Below are 24,020 nucleotides of genomic sequence, written 5' to 3' on the forward strand. Positions count from 1 at the left end.
TACGATGATTTTTTTGCATGTCTGCCAGACACTCGTCCTTTCCTGCATGCGCACACAATGCAACAATACAATTTAGCTTAACAAATTGTTCAGAAATGTACCGGAAGGTAAAGAAACAGCCCATATTATTTTTACAAGGAAAAATAGACAAACGTCCACTTTATACCCCATGACATAAAAGCCTTAGCGTGCACAGCTTGTCCAAAACTATGCCACCTAATTCCGCCCTGCCAAGTACCACACATCTGGCGTTAGACGAACACATTTCAGTGTGGTGATCCGCATCACCGCACTGAAATGCAAAATCATGCATAACGGGCATTGCGCCTCCTCTGGTACCAGTGCTGCTAATCAATGCTGGTGTAGTGTTATTTCCATGTGGCCGCCGTCTGTTTTCTGGTGCTTCCCCTGTCTCCTAAATGCGATGCGGTAAATTTCGTTATGCAGTACAGTTGCCTGTGTGGTAGTCCTGTAATGAATGTCCCTTTTCTATGCCCACAACATTTTGCCGTATTTCCGTAGTGTGTCCATAAAGTTAGGTCTTGCTAGGATTTGTTGCAGGCGCGCGCACGCCATGCACCGGCAGCCCTACGATGTCAGCCGCTTTGAGTGAGACATCTGCAAGAACTGGTTCCTGATGGGAGCTAGGGGCTTGAGAAGGGCACCAGAGCTCTGGAGTGGGTGATGTGATCCGGGATAACCTCCGTCTCCCTGCAGGGAGCGATGTGAAAAAACGTCTGCTCTGCATGGAGGAGCCGGGATCTAAGATTCCAACACGATGACACCAAATCGCTGAAGTGCCCAATTTCATTGCTGTTTTGTTGTTTGGGGAACGGAAATAACGATGAGTAAGTATTAAAGGAATAACACGCGGGAGTCTGTTTTCAGGCTGATTCCTACTTGTTTTCTTCAAAACATTCACATGGCGGTAATAGCTACTTTCAGCAGCAGACATACCGGAATGAAAAACAAAAATGTTAATTGTGAAGGTCCCGTAACTCCTGTGACCTAGGTGTATTGGTAACTCTTACCTGTGTCAGAGCGTTGATTTCTTTAGATGCAAGATAGATATATAGCTGCACTGATTAGGGGTGTTACATTGAGTAATTGCTAAATGAGTGACAATGGTTTCCGAAAGCGTTACTGTACCCAGGTGACATTGTATTGATACTGCACAATACACTCTCGGAGTGCTTAGACATAACCTCCCATCCCCTTACTGCCATGAATTATTGCTCCTCAGAGGGTTAGCGCCTCCAGTAATCTCTCGTAGTTCCACCTGTTACTGTGGTCAGTCAACTCACAGCCATCCAACGCCTGTTGGCCCTCCCGCGGTCCTCAATGCTCCTCTTTTGACGAGAGTCCATCGAGAGGTATGCTCTAACAGTCTACTATATTGCCTCATCCAGCCTCTCAAGTTCGGGCCTCTGCCTGCTGGTCGCAGGCCTGTGAGGTCCAATTTACACACACACAGAAGAGGCCTCAGGTCCTCCTCCGTCCAGCAGGTGTTGTAATAATGCACCTACAGACCTTGCTCCACAGGTGAGCTGATTGCGCTGAGGGTCTAGTGCCTACCGTAGCTCAGGGAGCTGTAGCCTAACTCTAGTCTGGGAGCATCAGAGACACCACTGCACGTACTGCTTCGGGCTCAGATCTCCCCTCCTCTCACACTCCTGGGTAAATGGACGAAGCACCTTCAGCCCAGGGCAGTCTAGAACAGATAGTCCTAAAACATGTTACATCCCAGTTGCACCCTACCTCAGACGGAAGATCACTGAGGAGGCACTAGAGGGTAGGTCAATGGGTTTTACTGTGATTTTAGCATCCCAGAAATGGACTGATCACAAAGATGAAACAGCTCTTTTTGGAAGGTTTAATCTGACCAAAGACATATCATTTAAAAAAAACTTTGAAGCATTTCTATGCAGAGTAACCAGACATTACGGGAAGTCTGATTGGACCTCGAATGAACTGCCACTTTTAAAGTACTGGTGTAAGTGTAACCTGGTTCAGGCAAACCTCTGATTTCTGCAAAGACCATCCTATGTATTAATTTTGTAGAGTGTCATTAACATGTAGCTGATGGAAAACTGCTTGGCGCTCGCAAATTTGCAGACACCTGGCAGGCTGGTTACCATGAGGGTGCAGAGGAATACACCTCAATAAGAGCACATTTTCACACTGATTCACTCATAGATGCCAAGGTTTCAGATTGGTAAGTGTGACGTTTTCATAATTTAAGTGTAATAATGGGTGACATTCACGCAGTCTGACTCTGCTCAGTTTTCAGTAGCCTGCTGTTAGCGTACGTTAGTTCAGTGACTTTCTTAGAGTTTCTAGTTGCTCAAGTGGGTGTAATTTCTGATAGTTATGTTTCCCTCTTCATTGCTTGATTTTGCTCACGAGAAAGTGTCACTCCTAGTCGTTGAAATGTCACTCATAATTACACTAAGATTATGAAAATGTCGCACATAGCATAGCTGCCAAGGTTTCAGATTGCTAATTCTACCATACACAGTATCAATTCTACTATAAATAATTGAACCCTACAACATTCCATACCACATAATTACAATCCTAAAAATTAAACGCATATTTCCACTTCAATCCATACCACATAATTCAACATCACATAATAACATCCCACGCAACTTAATACCACTCCAAACCACATAATTACACTCCACACAACACAATTCAACTACACATAATTTCACTTCAACCTATATAATTATACTTCACACAGCATATTTACACTCAACTCCTAAACACATAATTACCCTCCACAAAATACAACTCTGCAACATGCTACATAATTCCACTCCACACAATTCTACACCACACCATGCCACATAATTCCACACGTCACACAATTCCACAATTCATCCCCACACAATTCATCAAACAACATAATTACACTCCACATAAAACCACTCAGCACCACATAATGTACCTCCACATAATTATGCTCTACTCCATATTGGATAAATACACTCCACATAAATCCAGTCTATGACACGTAGCAACATTCGATATAACTACACTTCACATGCTCAACACAATTTTCACTCAACAGCGCACACTTCCACGTCACAGAAATTCAACTCAACACATTTCCATTCCACACCACATAATTCAAACCAACAACACAATTACACAAGACACCATATACATCCAATCTACACCACAAAATTCCACATCATGCTACAATATTTAACAGCACACCACATAAGTAAACTCCACTACATACCACGCCACAACACAAAATACCATTCCAGATAATCTCACTCCAAGAAACACAATCCCACTCCATGACACACAATCCCACTCCACATAATTCCAGTACACTCAATACCACACAATTACTATGCATATAATTACACCGCACACCATGCTACATTATTTCACTACACAGATCCAATCCAACCAACACAATTCCACAACTAACAATTCCAATCCAAACCATATATGACTTGCATATAGGCAAATGCATATATTGCAAAACCATATATTGCAAATGTTTGTTCACCTTTCAATGCGTCCCAGCAGATCCTGTTCCTGGAGCTGCAATCCTCCTCCCGCCCCTGTCATCTCTGTGCTGCCTCCTCCCTTCTTAGAGGAGCAGAGCCCTGAAGAGAATTCTCTCTGAGGTTCCCCACCCCCATCCTTTTTCCGGGCCTAGCTCTGACTGAAGAGAAACAATGTAACTTGTTACTTTGTTTCTCTTCAGTCCTGGGTCAGCGCGAGGATCTCAGAGCAGGATGCACACTGCAGCTGCTTCAGAGCAAGCCTGAGGGGGCCCCCTTCACATACTGAAGACTGCCCCCCCACGCACCACGGGGGTTGCAGGGGTGTTTGTTACGCCCCTGATAAGTGACCTAAAAGTGGGTCTGTGCTTTATACTTCCCATTATACACACCGCTGGTGTTGAAACTTTGTCCAGTATAGTACGGTAAAGTACTGTCAAGCTGACAATTCCAGCCTTCTGATTATCTACTGATGGTAAAATTACAGTCATGTGTATGATCTCGATTTATAATAAAATCGCTGTTAATAATCTACCTTACGTGTAGTGATATTGCTTGAGAAAATTGTGTTAATTTCTACCTTCAGTACCATTAACATTGTGAGCTGGTCTTACAAAGGGCTAGAACTAGCTATTGTGTCTAGAAGCACAGATTTGATGTGGTGACCAGTGCTCAGGTATTGACAGAAGAAGGGTCTGTTTTTGCTGCATGGTACATGTTGCTGCCCCCAAATCACTCCAGTTTCTGACCCACAGTTGTTTTCCTGCCTATGACATTTGTAAGCTGAAAAGAAATAAACGGAGTAGCCTGCATTTTTAGTTCTGGAAGTAATACGGTCTGCCATTTTTATTATGCAATTAAATTACAGCGAAAATCACCAGCTGGTACAGGGGCATTCACTGCAAAATGGAAATTTACTGATGTTGGTACTTCTTCCGGAATGACCACATTTGACCAATAAACATCCTTGCCTCTTCTATGGAGGTGCCAAACTTTATTCTCACCCATCTCTCTAGATCTTATCCGCCACTCTCTAGCCTCTTTAAATATAGAAAACAAATCAGTTAAAGTCGTTTCTATGCTTGAAATATCGGACACGTCTGTTAGGGTCTTATTGTATGCTTAGTACCATGTAAAGAAGTACACTGAAAAATATTCATAAAATGGGTCGTTGCTTGCTCTTAACTTTTTGGCTTCATATACCTCGAATGTCCGTGGAACAGATCCCGAATTGTCATGTGCCTCTTTCTGTGATTCACCAGCCCAGTTCATTTGTACAATTTTAGCACCGATATATTTTCCAGTGGAAAACGTTGAGTGCCCTCCTACCTTGAAATGAAAGGGGGGAGGGAGGGATTAATGTATGCGTGCTTTAGAAACAAAGTTCAAAATTGGAGAAGCATTTGCTTATCCTAAAACAAGTTCCCTCGCGGACTTAAATTGCAATGTAATTACTGCTTTGACCATTATCAAATTGACTTCCAGTGATGAAAGCCCCAAAGATTGCTTAATAATTAGTTGTTTTGGCAAGCTATGTCTTTCAGAAGGCTCTATTCTGCCCTTTCTGGGTGGATCGTGTGGAATACTGTAAATTCTGGTGCTTTTTAGATCTGACTTGACAGCGCCGCTGTCACATGAGCGTATATGTGATCAACTGAAAAAGGGCTTTAAGAAGAACTGAGATAGGGGCTTTGCCTCCTCCCATATGTTGGTTGCCTTGTATTTGATTCAACGGACGTTGTGTGCTCCCACTGAAAAATAATGCTTTTATTGCACTTATAGCTTTTGAGAAAGTTTATGCTCCGTACAGCAGGACTGAGTTAGCTGTAGTGGCAAAACAATGATCAACGTTATGGTCCTAATCTGTTTATTATTAAAGAGTTAATATAATTGCAGTAGGCCAACTATGGTGAAACTGGTCTTGGATGCTTGTGTTCCGGTTCATGGAAAACCTGGCTTGACAGTTTAGACTGGACTGTTCCTACTGGAGCAGGATCGAGGCCGGTTTGCAAATGGCTGGGTCTAGTCTGAGGCATTATGGTGGGCAGAAAACCAGGGCTAGACTTACCAGGTGCTTAGATTACTTCAAGTATCCCACCTATCACTTTTTTGTTTACTCCAGTGCGATACCCAAAGTACGACAGGTACGTCCAGACGTGGGTTCCGTGCTCACTGAGCTATTGGAACCAAGATGCACCCAACTCAAGAGCCTGAACTAGAGCGAAAACCGGTCTTGGGTTCCTTGTGTTCCAGTTCCAAGAGGACCTGGCTTAGAAGTTCAGGATGGACTGGGTTCAGCCCCTATAATGTCTGACCACAGGATTTTGGGACTTTTGTGACTGTGGCTGACCTAACTGCCGCTGATGAAAGCAAAAGTCTCTCAAGAAGCCCCATAAGCTGGTGAAATAGGCCTGTAGTTCCACTGAGTTTATTAAAGGCGCAGGGACCTAGCTGTAGCTTTGCTGACCTAAACCTCTCCAGGGCTGAATTAGCTTTTATCTGAAAACGGGGGGGGCGTCAGAGGGAAGGTCCATGAGAATGGCTTGCGTATCTATGGAAAAGCCCAACGTGCCAAGTCAAGGATGATGGCCTACCATGGCATAGGACTCCTAGGGGTGAGCCAATTAAGGGTCCAGGCCTGATTTAATGACCTTCCTTAATGACTCCAGAAAAATGAGCCGTGAGGTCTTTTAGGACATGAGGGACAAACAGTTGGGCCATGTTCCATAAGGCATGAGCGTATCTCGCCAAGAGGCAAGTGGTGTTCAAAGATTTTAATGCCATACTTCCAGGAGAGAAATCATTCTTGCCCCAAGCTTCTAGGCATTTAGATTCTCTGTCCGACAGGATTGTCAGAAAAGTCCCTGACCTCTGTGTTGAAGAACAAGAAGCTTGTATGACCAATCTCTCTGGAGACAGATGAGTGGACTGGAAAGGGGAGGTGGGAATTCCCAGGGGCAGGTTGATATCGCCTTGTTTCCAGTTTATTCATTGTGAGTCCAGAAGCAGGTTCTCCCATGCTGTCAGTACCTGCTCCAAAATTGTATCATTGAAGGGACTGAAGCCAAAAGAACCTCAGTAAGCACATTAGTTTTGATGTCAACGGAGGGGAGTAGTAATTTCAGTACCTCTTCTGCCTTGCTCACCACTGTAAGGAAGATGCGACTTCAGGACTTGGAGGCCCGAAGGGAACACCATCTCCACGTCAGGTGAAATGTCCAGGCCACTAGCCAAGGTGAGGCCTGCAAATTCAGCCATTTGATCTGGGGAGCCCTGGTCTGCTCCCTCTCCAGTCCCTTATAGATTGAGGGGTTTCGAGTCCAAGCCAAACAGCTCGTGAATTGTTTGGCCATAAGATAGGGCCATTATTTGGTATTGGTACTCCTCTTCCTCCAAGAACCTTTGGGCCTATCTCCTCAAACTGTGTTGTTGTATCGGGTTGGACACAGGGGGATCCAGAAGCTTTAGTGGTGGTGTCACATTCGGCGATAGCAGACACAAGGACGGTTGGGAAAACGGCGTCGGTGGCTCGGGGGAGGGGGGAACTGCCAGGGCAGAATGGGTTCTAGTGCTGGCTACAAGAGCCGGGGGGCTCGGGCGAGTTGCTTGCGGAGCTGCATCCAGTGGTGCCATGAAGACTAATGGTGGCTCCCAGGATCACGAGGGCATCTAGACAACTTACCTTTCAGTGAGTGCTTCTTTTGTTTCATGTGCTTTTTTCTCTTGCCAGAGGAGTGTGAAAAAACGTTAGTTTCATTCTGACTCCATTACTCTCACTTTGTAAGTGGTTTCTCCTCATCATTCCCCTCTTGCTGACCCCTCAACCATATGTCAAGTCAGTTTTCATCCGTTGTCTTATTTTTAAATTAAGTGACTGCCAACATCGCACATAAGTGTGAGATGGAGTTGTGTTGAGCGCAATGCACATGTGTGCATTGTAGCTACATGCAAAGCTTTGCCTTAAAACAGTAAGAAAGAGACTTCTAGCTGCAGATTCCCTACCTCAGAATATTCTCCACGGTTCAGGCTGGATCCAGAAAATCTTGAGAGGTACCTTTGCAGGCTGGTAGATGGCGCCGATCGGTTCTGCATTGTACTTGCCGGATGTAACGTGTGGTGCCACCACAGCCCGCTGACATCAGTTCTTTTCTTTCAGCGCCATTAGCGCAGATTGGGGAGTGCTACCACAGTAACTTTTTTTACTGTTTTTTTCCAACTTTTTGTTGACCATTTTTGCAGCTTTAGCTCCCAGTGTGCTTTAGGGATGTCTCCTTAAAAAAAGAAACCTCTGAATTTTAAAGCCTGTCACAGGCAAATGTCTGTGACAGACCCCCACCTTGTTTGCTTATGGTGGGTGGAGCCAGGCCAGCCTTGACTGCAGCGCGATGAATCCCAAGGCGGTCCAGAAGCAGGCCTTGAAGCTCCTGGTCACTCACCATCGGACGATTCTGCATTGCTCCAGGTCCCAGTTGCTTGGATGTCCCAGGTCTGCTCTCTGAGTCGCTCTCATCGGTCGTCATTGAGGTTTAAATCTTCATCAGGTAAGCCCACAAGAAGAAAGCCAAGAAGTTGAAACAATGTTCAACTTCACCTCGTCAGTCCAAGTCATCGGATGAGGCACAGGAACAACGCCACAAATCTAGGCCCCGACTCCCACACGCCACCCGCAGAACTAGAAGCTGGTTCTGCGCCTTACTGAATTTTCTGGAGCCGGAGCGATCCTTGACCACCTGAAGGAATTTTATGAGGCCATACACCTCATCTTTGGGCAAGCCGACCCCTCTGGAGTGCCTTTGGGCCCTATGGGTTCGGAAGGTGCCCCAGCTGAATATCCGCCGGCAGATTTGCCCTATTTTCATTTGGGCCTTCAGGATCCATGACCTTTACTTGAGTCCATTCCAGTGGCGCCTTTCAAAAGGCCGCTGACCCCATCATCATTCCGACTCCGATACAGAGCTGGACAGTGTCTCCCTATTTAGACAGACATTGTGGAGAATATGATTGGGATGGGTCTGAGAATACTATGGTTATCCTGACTCCCTTGAGTCACCCTTGGCCGAGTATAACTAGTATGAGAATTGGCTCATGCCAGTGGTCTGGAAACCTCACCTGACACTGGCCTGGTCTCTCCTCCTAGTGTGGCTATAGAGGAAGGGGCCTCATTTGCTATGGTGGTGCGAAGTACAACTGGTGTCCTGGACCTTATGCTGCTCTCTGTGGCAGTCGGGACCAATGTCTTGACGGAGATGTTTCAACCCAGTGTAGCCCTCACAGAACCTCTTCTTGACTTTAATGAAGCAGTCACTGATGTCCTCCATGGGACTTGGGCCAAGCCCTACACAGGCACGCCTGTGCACTTTTGGCCCACTCGTAGGAATCCAGGATTTCTTACCCAGCACCCTGCCCCCGACAGCGTGGTCGTCCAGCCCTCCACATCCTAAGTTAGCCTTGCATGTTCCTTACCACACCACCGTTTAGGGAATCAAAGAAGTTGGACACAATTGGCAAGAGAATTTTCTCTTTAGACAGACTTGCAGTTTGGTGAGTGAACACCGTATGATTCTCGGGCTGGTATTCCCACTAGTTTGGGACTCTTGCGCATGTGCTGCCCATGGTCTTGGAGGAGGCCTGAGCCATCTTGACCCAAGCTATTGCCAATGACAGGGACACAGCAAAGTAAACGATACGCTGCGAACTAGACACAACAAACTCGCTAGGTAGAGCAATTGATTTGTCAGTGGCTGTACGTTGCCACGCCTGGCTGAAGTCAACTTGTTCCTCAGGGGATGTCCGGCATCTCTTATGGACATGCCCTTCGATGGTGCTCATCTATTTGGTGATAAGGCAGATTTAGTGCTTGAGCCCTTTAAGGGCCTCTGTCTGGTTGTTAGCACGGTTCATGGCTCCACACTAGCCTCACCCTGACTTTCGCTGCTTCCTTGGCTATGGTAGGGGCTACCAGCTGCGTCTAGTTCCACTCAGCCACCACTGCCAGTAGGCTCCTCAGTTCTTTTGTGGCCATGGATGCAGCTACCACAAGCCTCTTGGGACCTTAGCCCAGAGATTTGCCTGGTCCACCACCTCCCCTGCAGCCGCAGCCCCTTTAATATACCTTCACAACATCAGTGAGCGGCAGGATCAAGCACCACCTATTGCGCTAGCAATCCATAACGGTGGGAAAGAAGTGGTACTCGCAATTGTTCTGCAGGGGGTATGCCTTTCCAGTCACTGAAACGCTGCTGCCCGTGCCACCATCCACAGATCGGCTGATGGAGGATCATCTCTCCTTGCTGCATGAGGAAGTGCAGGTTCTTTTGGTCATTGGAGCCATCTAGAGGGTTCTGAGATCAGAAGTATGTCATTGTTGTTATTCCCGCCACTCTCTGGTGCCGTATAAGGATGGAGCTTCCCCCCTATATTAGACTTGCACCCTCTCAAATACTTCCTGAAAAAGGAGAAATTTAAAATGCTCTCTTTGGCTCCGGTCCCATCTGCCCTGCATCCTAGAGACTGGATAGCAGTGTTGGACTTGCAGGATGCATATTTCCATATACCACTCCTGCTGGTCCGAAGATGTTACCTGCAGTTCACGGTAGACCACAAACACTTTCAGTTTGCTGTGCTCCCCTTTGACCTCACCATCTCACCTAGGGTGTTCTCAAAAGTGATGGCGGTGGTTGCAGCCCATCTGCGAAGGTCAGGAGTTCCAGTCTTCCCCTACCTTAATGGTTGGATGTTAAAAGCAGGCTCGCACCAGGCAGTGGTCACTTCCGCCTCCTCACGGAGGAGCCATCATAACCCGGTGGACACGTTGCGTCAGTTTACCGGCGTCCGACTAGCAGCAGGGCAGGTAGTGGGCTGCTACGAAGGGGGTGACTTGTATTTTCCTTCGTGACCGCGGGACATGCCGACGAGGCACTCCATTTCTATGAAAGGGGTTGGAAACAGGAACACGATTGAGATGTTCCCATGAGCGCCTTGACGCATCTACACCTTAATATAGGTACCATAGGAATACAGTGTGTCGCCTTCCCTGATTCCTATTTTTACTGTTTTATTTGCACATCACGGTCCTGAAGAAGCGCACCAGGATCCATTATGGACCTTTACCAAGCGCCAAACATGTTGACCAGATCTCACTTTCACACACACGCACGGATAATAGCAGTAGAATAATACTCTCCACTCTACTATATTTGTTTATTAGAGATTCTCCATTTCCCTCAAAAAGTTTTTTACTCTTACCTCCCGGACCCTCGAATAAACCTTCTAGGTTCCGCCGAGGTAATTTTAGCTCACTTCCACATCTTTTAGACCCACACACCCACATGCACAACTGCGGCGTCTCCTAAAAGATCTCCGACAAAGAGCCCTCTCACGGGGCCCGTGGGGGACAGCAGCGCCACCCCCACGAGGAGCAACGCCCGATGATGAAGCATGACACTTGCAAGAGTGTGTGAGGGCACTATTTCCAAAAGGAGAAATTCCCCCACCTTCATCAAGTTCCAACTGCATGCATAGAGACTACAACTTATTCTTTCCCTTTTCCCTGTTCTTTATACGCAACCAGAATAGGTTGCTATCTGCCTTATAGGAACAGTTACCCCTTAGTGATTGTACTGTAGTCCTTGGGAGCACTGGTGCTGGACTTACTTTTTTCTTATCGCTCCCCGTCCCCCCTCTTGACAGTGTTGTGTGAGTGGTCACCCACCACCAGACTATGGCTGACCACCTGCATTCACTGTGGTTTTCTATCAATGTCACAAAGTCACATCTGACTCCCTCTCAGTTGCTTCCTTTCATCTGAGCCATTCTGGACACAGTGCAGTTCCATGCCTATCCTCTGGAGCGGTGAGTCCAGGATATTGAGGCTATGATTCCAATGTATCTGCCTCTATCCTGGATTTTGGGGAGACTGACTTTTTGGCTGCTGCGTCAATGAAATCTCTTGGACCTAGCTTAGATATTAGAGTACAACTGCACAAGACCTGCAGTGGTGGCTCAGGACCGAAGATGAGGTCAGTGGCAGACCCCTCTCCCTCCCCAACCAGATCTCACAGAGGTGAGAAATGTGTCACTCCTGGGTCGGAATGGCCATCTGGGAGAGGTGGAGATCAGAGGACTCTGGTCTTCGGTGGAGTCTCATCTCCACATCAACTTGATGGAGAGCAAGTCGATTGTCACTAAAGTCCTTCCTCTCCACCATCAAGGGAAGGCTAGTGCAGTTTTTAACTTGCAGCACCCGCTCCATGTAGTTCTGCAACAAACAGAGAGAGGGTGGTGGGGTCCTGGACCACCCAGTTCCAGGAGGCTCTGCGCCTCCGGACACGACTGGAAGATTAGGACATTTTTCTGGTCGTGCAACACCAGGCAGGGTCTCTGAACACCAGGGCGGACTAACTCAGTTGTCGATGCCTCATGGATCATGAATGGCATCTAAATCGGGAGGTCGTACAAGGTCTCTTTAGTGACTGGGGAGAACCTGGAGAAACTTGGTTAGACCTGTTCACCACTGCTGAGAATGCTCAATGTCAGCACATCTGCGCGTTCAAGTCTGAAGTGGGGCTTAGGACTCCTATACGCCTTCCCGCCTATACCACTCCTGCCTCGAGTTCTGAAGGACATCAGGAAGGACCAGGCCCAAGTCATCACTGTGGCTCTGAATTAGGCACGAAGAGTATGCTATACAGAACTCCTCAGCTATAACATCAGTCCTTCTATTAAACTGCCCCTTTGGGAGGTTCGCCTGTCGTAGCAACAGGGCAGTGTTCTTCAAACTGAACACGCTCTGGTTTCATGCATGGAGATTGAGCGGCGCCAGTTGAGTCTTAGATCTCCCTCCTGAAGTCTGTGAGGTCATTTTGGCAGCCAGGGTCCCTCCACTAAGACTGTACATGCCTGCAGTTGGGAAAAGTTTGTTGCTTTGTGCACTGACAAACATCTTGACCCTCTGTCCGCCCCCTTGTTCAAAGTATTACTGTTTGTTTTGTCCTTAGCTCGGCAAGGCCTTGCTCGGGGCACAGTTAAGGGGTATCTTTTGGTCATCTCTGCATTTTTTCAGTTGTGGACCAACAGTCTCTGCTCAAATCACATATTCAACCTACCCTCTAAGATATGTTTCCACCTAAACCTTGTGTTATGCCTCAATAGGACCTTCATTTTGTCCCAACTTTCTTAATGTGTTCACCTTTTGAGCCTCTGCATAGTTGCCACTTAAGTCTTCTGATGATCAAGACAGTGTCCTTGGTGGCTTTCACATCAACCAGAAGGGTGAGTGAGCTGCAGTCTCTTTCTGTTAACCCTCCCTACACCAATTTCTTTCCAGATAGACTTGTTCTCTGCACCAGTGCCTAATTTTTTCTGAAGGTGGGGACACCTTTTCACGTTGGGCAAAGCATCAAGCTGCATACCTTCTTGGAGGAGGAATTTTATGGATTGATTAATAAAAATCATTATAATGATAAACATGCATCAATAATAATAATAAAAACTTGAATCGATATTTTCCTTCTTATTTAAGAATGTTCCCAGGAGCGGCCAATTCGTCCGTTTGCATCGTCACAGTGAATTGAAAGATTGAGTTCATCTATAAATAAATTTTTAAAAAACGAAAATCTAAAAAACCTATGTTTGTTGATATAATAAAATATTGACTTCATCTAGGCGATACAACTTAATTGGGAACAAATAGAAGACAGTTAGGGGCCGTAATTGACCTTTCTGGTTTAACGTCTACTAGGGCCACAGAACAGGACCCTAGTCGTTAAGAGTTAGTGATTAATACCACTGGGGGCGCAGTTCCATTAATATGGTAAAATCCCTAAATGTAGTGGTTTGAATGATCCTGCGGCGCGCAAGAGGGCAAGAAGTGATCCGTATGAAGACGGCCATGGTCAACTGCTGTTTAGTGGTGCAGAGGACTTAATCCTCCCTTTTGTGGTTGACTGTTGTTTGCTTGCTGGCTCTCTCTGGTTGTGAATCTTCTTAATGCTCTTGTCAAAAACTTTGTGAATACCTTCTTTGCTTTTCTTCACCCCTCCAAGGAGGAGGAGAGACTCCACAGCTTGGACCCGAAAAGAGTGTTGTAATTCTGCATCGATAGCACCAAAAAACACCAGGTTGATGATTAGCTCTTTGTTAGGTTCATTGGAGCGAAGAAGGGAAAAGCAATGTAGGAAGGGACCATATCCAGATACATTGTACTCTGCATTAAGATCTGCTACACATTGACCTAAAAGCAGCCTCTTGAGGGCTTGGAGGCTGATTCCACCAGAGCCAAAGCTGGAACTATTGCGTTAGCTTGTGGAGTCACCATTCTGGACATCTCTCAGGATGCGCATGTTCACTAAACACTACTATCTTGACGGGCACTTTGCCCATTTGGTCTTCTAGGACTTTTTGATCGGAATCAGTTCTCAGGCCCACCTCTTGGGAGGTATTGCCTTGGTATATATTGTAAGGTAAGGAATCTACAGTTCAAATTCTCTATCAGATGAACAAGCCACTTACCTTTAGTAACGCCTTATCTAGTAGAGGCTCTAGCCGCAGATTCCTCACTGACCCTCTCAGTTTCTGAGAACAGGTCTTCCTACCTGTAAGGTCCTTGTAGCCCTTAGTTTCTGCATATTGGTAATCATCCTTCTGGCGTGGCTCCGTGCTTCTGGTGCGGAAAGAGTCACGTAAAGAAACTGATGTCTGAGCACCGAGGTGGCATCTATATAGGCACTATGCGTGTCACATCCAGTGCGGCCCATGCGGTGCTGATCGGAGCCACCTACCAGCGTGCAGAGGTACTGCTCATAATTTTTGGGATCCAGCCTCATGCCTGGAAAATATTCTAAGGTAAAGAATCTGCAGCTAGATGGTCTACCCGATAAGGTATTGCTAAAGGTAAGTAACTTGTTCTTCCAGACCCGCCCCTAAATTGCTGGAATGCCTTAAAGTTGTTAATGGGAGAGCGTCTATGGACTACAAGTGATTGCATAGATGTGATTGTAAAACTGTACTTTTCTGTAATTTGACACTGTTGACTGTTAGAAACTAATGATCAAATAGCTATTGCGGACAATTACAAGAGGGACATTTTTCCCCCTGTTTCTTTCAAATATGTATAAAGCGCACATATAAATACTTTTCCCACCGAACATTGCTGTTGAAATTTAGTTTTTCGACTGGTTAATTCTTAACATAACATTTGAAGTGTATCCCTTAGTAAGTTAAATTATAAAGTAACCTGAGTACTTCCCCTAATGCTAAATAAAACATGTTTCTTCTTTTCAGAAAACAAATAGCTTCCATTAAACATCTCTCCTGTTTTGCTATCTTTATTATAGAAAGATGTTTTTCAGTTAAAAGATTTGGAGAAGATTGCACCCAAAGAAAAAGGAATAAGTAAGTATTGGTAGCTTCTAATACATGAGATAACTCCCCTCGATTTTCAAGTGTGAATTCCCATTCTGCAGATTCTAGACTTGAACTGATACGTAAGTTGAACGTGGATGTGGAAACAAGGTGAGAATCATGTCTGAGATGAGAACGTTTGCCAATCTGAAAAACAATAGTGATGCTGATGCCATGTATATGCGAAACAGTGTCCACCGTGGGACTCTTTTCAGACTACTATAGGCAACCCTCTTACATCCATTCGGGGCAGCCTCCTTTAAATGTGGTATTTCTAAACACCAAGTGGTACCTACACACTTTGGTAATCTTTCATATCAACTTGAGTGCAAACAGCGATCAAGGAAAACCTATACTGACACTGGGTTCTGTGATAATTATTGTATTATTTGCAAAAAGTTCTATGTGCAGATAATAATATAGTGAATAACGTAAGTGCAGGCCACGTAGTGCTCAAGTGTGACAACGATATATCAAAATATGCACATAAGAAACAAGATAGAAAACATTTATATCTTGTTTCTTATGTGTATATTATGATATATCGTTGTCACACTTGAGCACTGCGTCGCCTGCACTTATTCACTATACTATTATCTGCATATAGTTTTTTACAAATAATATAATAATTATCACAGAAGCCAATGTCAGTATATATTTTCCTTGCTTGTTGTTTGCACCCATGTTAATATGAAAGATTACCAAAGTTTTTAGGTACCAGTTGGTGTTTAGAATTACCACGAATCTTAACTATTGAGCAGACTGGCTGCTTTCAACACGTGTTTTTCCACCACCCAAATATCCATAAGTTACTCCAGTATTGGAGCCTTTCATAGATTCACATGCCTGAATCATTCCCCGTCGTCGAGACGGGAGTCTCCGGTACTTAAAAAAGCATTGCTTAGTATTATAGAAAAAAGGCCTAGGCCCATTTTCCTTTGCAACCCATAACCTTCGTTATGTAAAAAAGGACTAAACTTGTCCCCGAACCAATCAGAGCCTCTCACCCTCTAGAACACTCCTGAGAGAACCTTCTGCCCCTCAGATTTTCTACCGCACGTTGTGCTAGGGAGTCTCCTTTGAGCTCTGCTCAAATTCTACAGTTGGTCCAGTGCGAAGACAGGAGGTACCGGTTCCTGGGCCCCAATATCACCTTTGCCACAACCGGTTCTAGATACATCTGACGATGAAGAGCAGGAGGAAGGGGAGATAACAGATCCTAGTAAGGAATGGGATGATTATCTGATTCCGTCCCCTTCATCTCCGTCACCGAGACCTGTGGATTCCCCTCAGAGGACATTGGTGGGTTCCATAATCTGATGGAGAGAGCCGCGCAGAGATTTGCGCTCAATATGTCATCGGATAAAGCAGAATGCTTTTTATATGATTTCAAAGAACCATTTCGCAAGACGGTTAGATCTCTTCCAATTGTGAGTCCTCTATGGGAGGAAGGTCTCAAAGTTATGGAGACGCCGGCAACGGTTACTCCAGTGCTTGCTAGGCTGGACAAAAAATACAAAGAGCCTTCGGATGCTCCGGCTTGTTTATTAGGTCACCCCAAACCGGACTCTGTTATAACTCAAGCGGCGCAGCAAAAATCGAGGAATCCGTCTGCTCGAATTTCAGCGCCACCGGACAGAGAGGGTAGGCGCTTGGATAATGCAGGGGAGAGGTTTTCGTCCATGTCTGCTCTTCTGGTCAAGGCAGCAAATGCCCTAGCCATCCTGGGCAGGTATGATAGGCAAATGTGGTGCGACCTATCACCATACATAGACAGCATACCTGAAGCAGACAGACAAGAGGCCAGGAAAATCCTCCAGGAAGGTGAAAGGACTTCGGCTGAAGTCATAGATTGCGCAATGGACATTGCGACCACGGCCTTCAGATCTCTAGGAGCGGCTGTTTTACGCAGACCAGGATGGTTGAGAGCAACATCTTTTAGGCCTGAAGTCCAGAATAAGATCTTGGATCTTCCGTTCAATGGGGAAGGTCTGTTTGGAAAGCATGTTGATGAGGCCTTACAGAGTATCAAGAAGGATACGGAAACAGCGAATTCTCTGGGAACATTACAGTATAGAAAAGTTCCTTTTTGTGGCTCAAGAGGTAGGGGCCAAACCTCTTATAGAGGGGGTTATCAACAAGGCCGCTATTCTTCCTACTCCACATCATCTCAGCCATATCGTCAGCAATATTCACAGAGACAGACAGGAGGTTTCACAAAATCTACTCCTAGAGGTCGAGGAGGTCGCCAATGGAAAGGCACCACCCGAAGACAATGACAGTCTGGTGACACTTATTCCTCATATGTCGCATATTCCCCTGGGTTTAAGAATTTCCTATCATCTTCAAAATTGGCAGCAGATAACGACGGACCAATGGGTCCTCCACATAATACAATTCGGTCATACTCTAGAGTTTCTGGAAATCCACCCTTGTACACCACCAAGATTTCAAGAGGTCAAGTATTTACATCAGATGCGTCAAGAAATTCGGACAATGCTCCGAAAGGGAGCAATAGAACCGGTACCGAATTGCCAGAATGGAAGGGGATTTTATTCCCGGTTTTTTCTGTTCAAGAAAAACATTCTTCAATGGCACCCCATTTTGGATCTCAGATCCCAAAATACTTACCTCAAGGATCAAACCTTCAGAATGATCTCCCTCCAGGATATTCTGCTGCTATTAACTCAGGGGATTATATGACCAAACTGGACTTACGGGATGCGTATTTCCATATCCCAATCTATCCTGCACACAGGCAGTACCTTTGGTTCGTGGTGGCCGAGGATCATTATCAATTCAAGGTGCTTCCTTTTGGTCTGAAATCAGCCCCGAGGATTTTTACAAAATGCCTGGCTCCAGTGGCAGCGGTTCTAAGGAGACAGAAACACCAAGTGTTTCCTTACCTCGACGACTGGCTAGTCAAGGCTCCTTCGGCAGCGTCAGCCCGGTTGTCAACAGAGGCTTGCATAGAACTATTTGCCAGATTAGGCCTCACTCTAAACGAGGAGAAGTCAACTCTGCAACCATCCAGAAATATCACTTTCTTGGGAGCAATTCTGGATACGGAGGTAAACAGTGTGTTCCCCTCCGAGGAAAGAGAGCGGGGAATAATATATCTATTTATAAAAAGAAGGTCTCTTTCAGTACGCAAGTACAAGTCATTGCTGGGAACAATGTCATCTTGCATTCCCCTCGTACCTTGCTGCAGACTAAGGATGCGGCCGTTACAAGAGCAGTTGGATCTTCAGTGGCATCAAGCGACCGGATCCTTCGAGGATATAATCAAAGTGACGCCGATCATGATCCACGCGGCAACATGGTGGACCCGAAAACGAAACATCTCGCAGGGTCTTTCTTTCCTGACTCAACCAGCTCCATTGGTGGTTACGACAGATGCGTCCTTGGAAGGATGGGGAGCATTCCTTCAGGATCTGCAGGTCAGCGGTCGTTGGAAAGCGAACGAACAGCAATTGCATATCAACCTTTTGGAGCTCAGAGCCGTCCGCTTAGCATTGTTGGCGTTCCTGCCAAGGATTCAAGGTGCAGCCGTGTTGATAAGAACAGACAACACAACAGCAATGCACTATTTGAACAAACAGGGAGGAACAAGATCACTCTCCCTGTCTCGGGAAGCCCAGTGGATATGGGAATGGGCTCTACGACACGAAGTATCCATTACAGCGGAACATCTTCCAGGGGACCAGAACACCAAGGCGGATACTCTAAGCAGACTAAAGTCTGTCTGTCACGAATCGGAGATCGACAACGAGATTTTGAACAACATCTTCCAGAAATGGGGAACTCCGACAGTAGATCTTTTTGCGACAAGGGAGAACAGAAAATGCCGGTTCTTCGCAAGCTGGCTTCCCCAACGGGGATCTTGGGGGAATGCGTTTTTGATGGCATGGTCAGGCATCTTTGCCTACGCCTTTCCTCCAATTCCCCTCCTGACGCAGGTTCTTATGAAGATCAAGAAAGAACCATGCAGGTTAATCCTGATAGTTCCGTGGTGGCCCAGACAACATTGGTTTGCGGAGCTTCTTCTACTGTCAGAGGAGCGCCCGATTTGCCTGCAGCCGATACCGTCTCTGCTGACAATGTTCCAGGGGGAAGTTCTTCATCCGGATCCGAAATCTCTGCATTTAGCAGCCTGGCTCCTGAATACTGCGAATTTCAGCATCTGAACATCCCTACGGAGTGCAGGGAGATTCTATCTAGAGCCAGAGCGGATAGTACAAACAAAACATATTGGATGAAGTGGAAAAGGTTCTGTTTATGGTGCAAAAGGTCTAACATTCATCCGCTGCATTCAGAAGCTCATGAGATTATTCCATACATCTTGCTTTTGGCTAAGTCAGGTTTGGCTCGTGCATCTATAAAGGTACACCTAGCTGCAATTTCACGCTTTAGAAGAACTGCCTCTGGTCCATCTCTGTGGTCTGCTAGAGTCATCAAACAATTTATGAAAGATCTGTTCCGAGTTTTCCCTCCAATAAAACCTCCACCACCTCTCTGCAATTGAACGTCGTTCTTTCCCAGTTGATGAAACAGCCCTTTGAGCCAATTCACAGGGCGGAGCTGAAATTTCTTTCGTGGAAAGTTGCGCTTCTCATTGCGCTCACTTCAGCCAGGAGAGTGGGGGAGATTCAGGCTCTCACGGTCCAAGAGCCTTTCTTGCAGTTCAAAGAGGACAGGATAATACTCAGGACTAATCCAAGATTCATCCCTAAAGTTCCAACTGACTTTAATTTGAACGAACCATTAATTCTCAAAAGATTTTTTCCACAACCATCAACAGCGGCGGAAAGAGCTCTCCACTCGCTGGATGTCCAGCATTGTTTGAAGTTCTACTTGCACAAAACTAAGCCTTTCCGCAAGTCTTCACAGCTTTTTGTTGCCTTCAGCGCACCCAGGAAGGGTTTCCCTTTGTCAAAAAGGGGAATTGCCAGATGGATTTCCAGTGCCATAGAGTATTGTCATCAGGCAGCTGGACAACCTCTGAATGCACGAGTCCGTGCACATTCTACAAGAGCAGCCTCCACCTCTACTGCTCTATTCGCAGGAGTACCGATCCAGGATATCTGCAGGGCGGCGACCTGGACGAGTACAGACACCTTCACCAGGCATTACTGCTTGGATGCAGCCACAGGGAGAGATGTGGCGGTGGGAGAAGCGGTGCTGAGGAACCTTATCCAGTAACGGTGAGCCTTCTTTACCATCCCTCCTTCCTTTATTATGTACTTTGGCACATTTTATTGTTTATTGTATTACCATTTGCAAAGTATTTTTGATATGTGGAATTTGGTTTACAGATACCATCTTTATCACACTATATATGTTTCCTGGATTCAGATTCTGGGTAACAAAAAATGTGCATTTGTTTACTGCTCGCTATTCTGATTGAGGCATGTGAATCTATGAAATGCTTCAATACTGGAGTAAGAAAACAAGTTACTTACCTGTAACTGTAGTTCTCCAGTATTGGACCTTTCATAGATTCACATGCAACCCACCCTCCTCCCCTGAGAGGCTCACCTCGGATTTAGCACAAAGGGTGTTATTGCACAAGTGCACGAAAATCTGAGGGGCAGAAGGTTCTCTCAGGAGTGTTCTAGAGGGTGAGAGGCTCTGATTGGTTCAGGGACAAGTTTAGTCCTTTTTTACATAACGAAGGTTATGGGTTGCAAAGGAAAATGGGCCTAGGCCTTTTTTCAGTTTGCTATAATACTAAGCAATGCTTTTTTATGTACCGGAGACTCCCGTCTCGACGACGGGGAATGATTCAGGCATGTGAATCTATGAAAGGACCAATACTGGAGAACTACAGTTACAGGTAAGTAACTTGTTTTCTTCTGGTAACTACTCATTGTTTTATAAATGGTTTGTAAATGCAGCATTATATTTTTCTTAATGTGTTATGTAGGATATTAATAGGTTAAATATACGTTCAACTCGCTTGATACATTAATTGTTTAATAAACTAAATAATAAATGTCTGTGAGTGTATAGTGGGTGGACAACGCCACAACTAAGGGAATTGTAATACTACGTCGTATTAATCTGTTTCTCTTATACCTCGATTTTGAAAGCAGAAGAGACGTTTGGAGTGTCGTTATAGCAACAAAGCTCATTTTTCAGTTGTTGTTGGCAACAGTTCTGCTTGGCTGTTGCATAAATATTATCTCATGTCATTTGACTATAAAAATGTTAGATGTGGGCGAGGTCACAAAGAAAAGCTCTTTCAATAAATCGATAAATAGACACCATTGTCACATTTCTTTCTGCATTGTCTGAGCGCTGATTATTACTTTGTGTAAAATATAATATATATATATGTGTTCTGTTTATTTTCACACTAAAATACTTTGTTAAAGGGAAATTAGTTTCTTCTGCTCATAGCAAACATTTAAATGTATGTTTAGAATAATCTCTGAAATTCCATTGAAAACATTTTGGTAAGTTACACAAACCATAACTGATTCCCTCACTTCAAGACCATAACTCTCCCACCAAATGCACAGCTTATGTATTCACATGTGATGTGGAAGTGACAGAAGCTTTACAAATTACATCAGTGTCATCATTGGTGACAATTTTCATCACCTTAATGTTGACATTATGAATCATGTCAGCATTAGCCATATCTTTCTTATTTTGGAGAAGTGGTTGTATTCAATGATGTTGGGTTGTACATTTCTGTTATTTATTAGTATGATATATAGAGGTTGTAAACTATGCATTTGGTGGACAGTCTCCACTAGGCTTGACATTGTTCCGATTTTTGGAAAGTTTTGTGCCAATTGGTCAAACGGCACAAAAGTAAACCTACAAACATATTACTTGCCGGAGAAACTTCTCATTGTAACTACAATACTGTGTAATACATAGAATGCATTATAGGTAACTTTGTAGCATGACCTCGAGGTATATGGTGTATACGGCAGAGTTGTTTGTAAATGTACCCCAAACACTGATTTGGCAATAAAGGACCATATTACACGTTACCCGTTATGAATTATGTATATTACAGGTTTGTTTTGGTGCAGTTAGTGTGAAAAGGGTCTTTTTAACAACAGGGTAATTTTATTTAAAACAATTAAATATTGAGCTATACCGTTTAGCTGTCTATAGTATAATAAAGATTTACATTTGTAGTTAAGAATGTAGTGTTTTAGAAAAGACACACAATTAGCTTTGCTAAAAAAATACACAGTCTGTGGGGTCACATATTGTTAGAAGTGTTGCATGCACCCTACAATTGTTAATACGTCCTCATTGCAGTTACACTATTCAGGTTTTGATTACCTTTCTGAAGAGAATGCTTCTTAAACATATTCTATTCTACTGTTTAGGATTTATAAAGCGCATTGATACCCATAATGGCTTACCAGCGCTAACAGCTAAAGAATCGGATGCTGCTTCTAGGAAATTAGAAAAGAACTGTTGTGCAGCCATACTTTAGAATAATTAGCTGCCCGCAAGGAAAACTGGTTACGACGAACGTCCCTTTGGACAAAATTTGTATTTCACAGGAATGATGTCGTTCCTAGGAAATAATTTTCATGTCTTGTGGAAGTGATGTAATTCCTGTGAAATACGGATTTTGTCCAGTAGTAGGTCTCTGGGTTCAAAGTTGCCTTCAAAGGCAGCGAAGGTTAACTACCGTAACATATTCTCCTCAATTACATATAAAATAAAACACATTCCCTGTTATTCGTCTCATAGAGTGATGAAGGAAAAGTAGATAACTGGACTTCCTCCTAGGAGAACACCTTGAAAGAACAAATTCTGTGCCACCTACTCAAGAAAAAACATCCTCAGATTTGTGAGATCCCCATACCAGACAGATTTAACCCAAGGGTAACCACACTTAGGAAAACCCATACTCCTAGATGAGACATGAGTGTAAAGTCTTCATGAATAGCATACTCCTGGGATTATGGCCAGACGCCGATGGAGCAAGGAGCCTGAACCACCACTCCTGCCGGTGATCCCCCACCCAGCACCATCCTGCCCGATATAGGGGGGCCCCAACAACAGAGAACGAGCCCCCCGGCCCCTGAAGTATAGCGGAGTTGAGTAGTCGCAGCAGAAAAGGGGCTGACAGACAGAAAGCGGCAGAAACGCTGAACTTGGTGGAGAGACTGCGAGGCCAGGCAAAATGGTGCCGGCGCTCTGAGAGGCGGCGTCTAGCAACAGCTGGGAGGCTCGGCTGGTATCGAGCACAGCGACTCGCAGATACAGGATGACCGATCCGGAACCCTCGCTAACTAAACACAGAAAAGGAGGCGCTACGGCTGAGGGCACCCCGAAGTACCAGCAAAGCGGGGGCTGCTGCGTGAGTCTGGCGACGGAGGGGGGCGGCAGGAATAGCCCCTGCGGACACACCAAGGACACCGGCGCACTGGGAACAGAGCCCTGCTCCTACTCATGGGGGACAGGGGACCGGAGCGCGAGAAATAGCCTGGGATGGGGCCGCAAAACCCTTGGAAGTAACTGCGGGGCCAAGCAAGATGGCGGCCGTGGCCTGTTCGGCGGCGGAGCGTGGCGCCTGGGAGACCCTTGGGACACTAGGCTTGTGCAATTGCCAGACCGGGAAGACGAGGGCCCGGAACCCACGTGGCCCCGAATCTTGTCAGGAGGCACTATGGGAAAAGGGCCCAGGATTGAGCAGCACAACGGTTCTCCAGGGCCCCCAGAGGCAGAGCGGGGTTCCTGTTGGGCCTGTTGATGTCCACGGAGACCCACTCTCATGCAGGACGCCTAAGAACGGAGAGACTGGATCCTGCGTCTCCAAGCACGTAGCAAGGAGGGAGAGCACCGGGGGTGGCCTGGACACTGAGGGAAGATTACAAGGGGTAACAGGAAGCCCCATACAGAGCACTCAATACAGAGCACCGGAGATAAGGAGCCTGCCCCCGCAGAGGTGAGAATATACAGAAAGGAGAGAGGGGAAACAGGCGAGACAAACAACGAAGACCCTGACGAGGTGAGCAGAGGACCACGGACACGAGTGGTACCCAAACAACTCATGAGCAGCAGAGGGAGTGGTAGAAGGATGCTGGAGAGCAAACGGAGGGGAGATGGAGC

The 24,020-nt window shown here is 45.6% G+C and overlaps 1 protein-coding gene across 1 annotated transcript in view; it reads left to right on the top strand.

Moving 5' to 3' along the window:
- Positions 1-24,020, top strand: part of MND1 (meiotic nuclear divisions 1) — a 440,846-nt gene that overhangs the window by 137,556 nt on the left and 279,270 nt on the right. The window contains exon 3 of the mRNA XM_085641689.1: positions 14,861-14,918. Coding sequence (XP_085497815.1) covers positions 14,861-14,918 — 58 coding nt within the window. The remainder of the gene's footprint in view (positions 1-14,860; positions 14,919-24,020) is intronic.

Source organism: Triturus cristatus, chromosome 2_2 (assembly GCF_964204655.1).
Source record: "Triturus cristatus chromosome 2_2, aTriCri1.1, whole genome shotgun sequence".
NCBI classification, from domain to species: domain Eukaryota; kingdom Metazoa; phylum Chordata; class Amphibia; order Caudata; family Salamandridae; genus Triturus; species Triturus cristatus.